This window comes from Anopheles stephensi, assembly GCF_013141755.1.
Source record: "Anopheles stephensi strain Indian chromosome Y unlocalized genomic scaffold, UCI_ANSTEP_V1.0 chrY12, whole genome shotgun sequence".
NCBI lineage: Eukaryota > Metazoa > Arthropoda > Insecta > Diptera > Culicidae > Anopheles > Anopheles stephensi.
In genome coordinates, this window is record NW_023404983.1 from 24,254 (window position 1) to 29,036 (window position 4,783).

At 41.1% G+C, this 4,783-nt stretch overlaps 1 protein-coding gene across 1 annotated transcript; it reads left to right on the top strand.

Annotated features, from left to right (window-relative positions):
• The first annotated feature begins 1,298 nt into the window (after positions 1-1,298).
• Positions 1,299-4,491, top strand: LOC118515131. Its single transcript, XM_036061812.1, has 4 exons — positions 1,299-1,535; positions 2,619-2,810; positions 2,997-3,522; positions 3,589-4,491. The coding sequence occupies exons 1-3, from the start codon at positions 1,394-1,396 to the stop codon at positions 3,149-3,151; spliced, it is 489 nt and encodes a 162-aa protein (XP_035917705.1). The 5' UTR covers positions 1,299-1,393; the 3' UTR covers positions 3,152-3,522; positions 3,589-4,491.
• The last annotated feature ends 292 nt before the right edge of the window (positions 4,492-4,783 follow it).

The window sequence follows — 4,783 nt, forward strand, 5'->3', positions numbered from 1 at the left end:
ATCAATTGTTTGGAAAAAAACCTGGCAGCAGAAAACATTCCGTTCGACACAACTCTAGAAGCGCTTTCCTACGCCGACGCCTCTATCGCCACCAACCGCCAAGAAATAATGCTGCTCATAAAAACACCCAAACTCGACCCAAGAACGTTCCGTAAGATAAAAATTTATCCAATCCTGTACCACGACGGCAAGATTCACCTCCAGTATGACAGATTCATAACTCACGAAGCAATCAGATACCGTGTTAGCACTCTAACCCCGAAAATCTATAAAATCAATGAAATAGAGTTGGATGAATCAGATTGCATTCCAAGATTAATGGAAGGTCGAGAAGCAGAATGTAACTTTACGAAGAGTCCAGCCAAAACTGAAATATTACAGATTAATAATCACGCCATATTGATTAACTCTGTAGAGAAATTTACACTCGTCTCCAACTGTGGTATAAGCAACAGAACACTTCAGGGATCGTTCGTAATAAGCTTCAACACATGCGATATTTACATAAACGACGTGAGATACTCATCCAAACTCACCGATCTAGTTGGAACGTTGAACTTATATCCACTCGACGGAGTGTTTATTAAAAGACAGCTGGAAATTTCGAACATAAGTCTGGAAGATTTACATAATCTGCACATCGAGACACGTAAAGAATTGGAGCACATTCGCTTACAAAACAACTCTTTTCAAATAACCTGGCCAACGATAAACATTTTCGGAGGTATCATCTTTCCTCTCATTATACTGGGAGTAGCATTGCTTTACTGGTTTACAAAGAGGTGCAAAAACACGCAAACGGTAGTCACAGTACATAATTCGTCACCAAATCAGACACCCGACTACGTCACATTTCCTAAACAAACACAGTGAATCGTGGACGTTCACATCTGAGGGGGGGCGAGTTAGCAACGAGCGTCGGTAATCGCTAAATCAGCATTGGGAGTGTCGTGTTGTATCCAACGCGACGAGTTATGCTGATGCGGCGATCGCTGCTGGGCCGTTTATGGGCCGATAACGGAATCGGCTGAATTCAATAAAATAGTTAATTTCAAGACACCGAACTGTAAAAGACTCTTTCTATCTATTCAGAAAGAAAAGTTTTAACTCGCGTGCGACGTTCTCCCCCCATCACATTCAGAACACGACTGTCGACTAAGAGCGTAACGAGCATTCGCGCATGAAGCGAGCAGTTATGGCGAGGATCGGGCAATTTTTTTTTAAATTTAGCCTTTTTTGTATAACAGATGTCAGTTGGGATGTTTTTATATGTTGATTTAGACATTTTGTACTTTGGCGTCAATTCACTCTAGCGTCGAGCTTGGCTCAAGTGTTTGGGTAAAAAAGCAGAAAAGTATTGAACGTAAAAAGGTAAGAAAGTAAAAAGTTCGCAATGTCTACGCCTCCGGTAAAGAGAAGCCGAAAAGTGATGAATCGGGCGAATAAGATGCTAGCGGTCTTACATTCGGAGGTCCGCCAGCAAAACCGGGATGAGGAAGTGCCGGGACCGAGCCGGATTGTGCCTCGACTCATTGGTAAGTTTTTCAATAATTGCTTACTAATACTAAATATAGGTTTGTGAAGTTGTGAACAAAAATCGTGATAAGGAAAAAAAAGTGATATACTGTGCGCGTAATGTTTTTCTTTTGTTTACGTTTGTGTGTGCCGTAAAATGTTCCGGTGCAGAATCGTGCAAAGACCGGATCGGCGTTGTGTTCGCCTCGTGTTGGGCCAAACGATAGTACTTTCTGTGAATAAATTTGTGGGATTAATCATAAGTGAAAAATAAGTGACACTCCGCTCCGTGAATGTTTGGCGGTCCTGTGGCCGATGCGGTAGCAGGCCGGGTCTTCCTACGGTAGCAACGTGTATTGAATCCGGACCGTCTGCGTGCCGTACCGTTCACCGGGATTTGTATTCAGCAACGTATAGAATTAAGCCACAAACAGCCATAAATGGTTGGCCAGTGAAGGTTATAGGGCAAAGTAATAGTGAAGAAATAGAGAGTCACAGCAAAACAAACATCTAGTTTGTTGATTGATTGCAGTGCAAGCTTGGTGCCACCGGTAACTATTTAATCCCAGCTGATTTACAGCCCTTCAAATCGTTATGGCCGTTATTGTACCGGAAAAAGTGATAACATTAGGAACAACGTTACAACAATCGTGGGAGATATAAAGGATTCAAGTGACCGGAAATTAGTTGCTCTTAGTGTTGTTATGTATTAATATATAGTTATGCACTGACCTACATCCGAACCTCCCGAACCAGCCAATAGCACATAGCCTCCAGGACTACGCGACAGCAGAACAGCCGAATCAGAACAACGGGTTATTCACATCCACCCTCTTCGGAACGAACCAGGACAACCACAAATCACACCCAACCGAATCGATCGACTTCGATCACCAGGAGGGCTACTAAATCAGCAATTTAAACTTGTAGGCACAGCCAACCAGCAAGGCAGTAGAGTAGGTTAGTTTTGGAATTAATAAACGTGCCAGTGAGTACATAACAGTCGAAATTGTGAATATTTTTTTTAAAGAATAGTTGCTTTCCAAACAGATTATTATATGGTGCATTGTATAGCCACTAATAGATTCTTTTCGTTTTTGCAGATTCAACTATCCAGGGTGAAAATCAACCCCAGGAGATGGAAGATTCTTCGCAGCTGGCTAATCTCACCGACGCAGCATTCGGCGAAAATAGTTTTAATATTTTTGGTGGTGGTTCAGAAGGGGATTTAGTTGTAGAAGAATTAGATGACAGTAGTACGGTAGAGCAAGGTGGTGGGATAATAGATTTAGAAGGTAGTGTAGAAGTTGATAACGACGATGTTCACGAAAGTGTTAATAGCGTTGACAGTGAAGTTGACTAACGGGTTGACGAATCCACGGCTGCCCATATCTGCAAAAACCATTCAAATATTGGTGATTGCTTAAGAGATTGGGCAATTGTGCATAATCAACCACGTTCATCAGTAAATGAAATTTTAGATATTTTCAGAAAATGGACCGCTCTACCGCTTCCCAAGGACTCGCGTACGTTGTTGAAAACATCAACAACCATCGGCCAGGAGATACGAACCGTACCAGGAGGAGAGTTTTGGTACAAAGGAATTGAAAATAAGCTCAACAGTTACTTTCAGTAAGTATTTGTAAGACGATGAAAAATAATATATCTTTAATTATGTATTTATCTTATTATATTTTAGGTCAAAAGCTTCGTCAACACATATTATTTCCATTCAGCTTTCCATAGATGGGCTTCCTCTTCATAGAGGGGGACCAATGCAAGTTTGGCCCATCTTAATGAAAGTTGAACAGATGCCCAATGCTCCGATTATGATGATCGGAATGTTCTGTGGGCCGGCGAAACCTGAAAGTTTGGAAGTTTTCCTGAGGCCGTTGGTAGAAGAGGGCAAACAAATCCATGAAAGAGGATTGCATATTGGTGAGGAAGTACGGCAATTAAAAATTCGCGCTATAATTGCAGATTCACCTGCGCGGGCTTTCATAAAAGGTATGTAATATAATGTAGAACAATTGGAAATGCGTAGAAATCAATCTAATGATGCATTTTTTGCAGCAACAACCTACTTTAACGGATACCATGGCTGTATGAGATGTACCTGTGTGGGAGTATATGTGGCAAACAAAATAATTTTCGACACAGTTGGTGCTCCCCTAAGAACTGATACAGGATTTCGAGCGAGGGAATGTCCTGGCCATCATCAAGCATGGCGGACTCCGTTAGAAGAATTACCGGATTTCGACTTGGTTGAAAACGTACCTACGAGTGATCGCCTTCATACATGTGATCTAGGGGTTACTCGCCAACATTTGTTGAATTTAATTGAAAATAAGTTTCGTATAATTAGATTATCTTTTGCAGCAAAACAGTGGATAACAAAATTCCTAACCAAAGTGCAGCTTCCCTCTGAGATTCATCGTAAACTCAGAGGGTTGAATGCAATCCGTTTTTGGAAGGGTACAGAATTTCGCACGTACTTGCACTACGTCAGTCCAGTGCTGATGGAGAAAATTTTAGCGGGGAAGCATATTGTCATTTTTTGCTGTACTTTTGTGCCCTGACAATATTTTCTTCTTCATTTCATCGACGTCATTGGGAACTTGCAGCTGGTTTTTTAAATTCTTTTGTTAAAAAATTTGGGGAGATTTATGGTCGGGAGCATCTTTCTAGTAACGTCCATAATCTACAACACATTGCACAGGATGTTTATCAGTACGGGCCTCTAGATGAATTTTCAACGTACTGCTTTGAAAATCACCTGCAACTCATTAAACGATCAGTTCGATCAGGCTTTCGGTGCGGTGTTCAAGTGGCGACACGCGCAGAAGAACGATCTGCTATTGAAGTCGCAAGTACAAGCTCAAATCGTCGCTACCCTCGCTTTACTACAAAAGGCAAAGGATTTTTTTTATCCTCTGATTTTGTTTTGCACCCATTACCCAGAGACGAATGGTTTCTTACAAAGAATAATGGGATAGTAAAATTTTTAAATGTTACACAAAATGATAATACCTTTTCTATTACAGGGACACAATATGAATATAACTTTAATTTATTTTCGTTTCTTTTCAACGAGGATGATCCTGAATCAGAATTTTCATCATCGGACATTCTCATTTACGAAATACCCGAAGATGTTCCGACACAAACCGTAGAAGTGGATTTGGACTGTATTCGATGCAAACTTGTGGCCATTAAACCAGCATCTAGACCCGGAATAACGGTATTTCTACCTCTTTTGCACACCCTT

Bases quoted from the DNA above. Each gene is read 5' to 3' on its own strand.
- LOC118515131 (XM_036061812.1), top strand. From the start codon at position 1,394: ATGTCTACGCCTCCGGTAAAGAGAAGCCGAAAAGTGATGAATCGGGCG. The intron at 1,536-2,618 runs GTAAGTTTTTCA...TCGTTTTTGCAG, and splicing joins GATTGTGCCTCGACTCATTG to ATTCAACTATCCAGGGTGAA. The intron at 2,811-2,996 runs GTAGTGTAGAAG...ATGAAATTTTAG, and splicing joins TGGGATAATAGATTTAGAAG to ATATTTTCAGAAAATGGACC.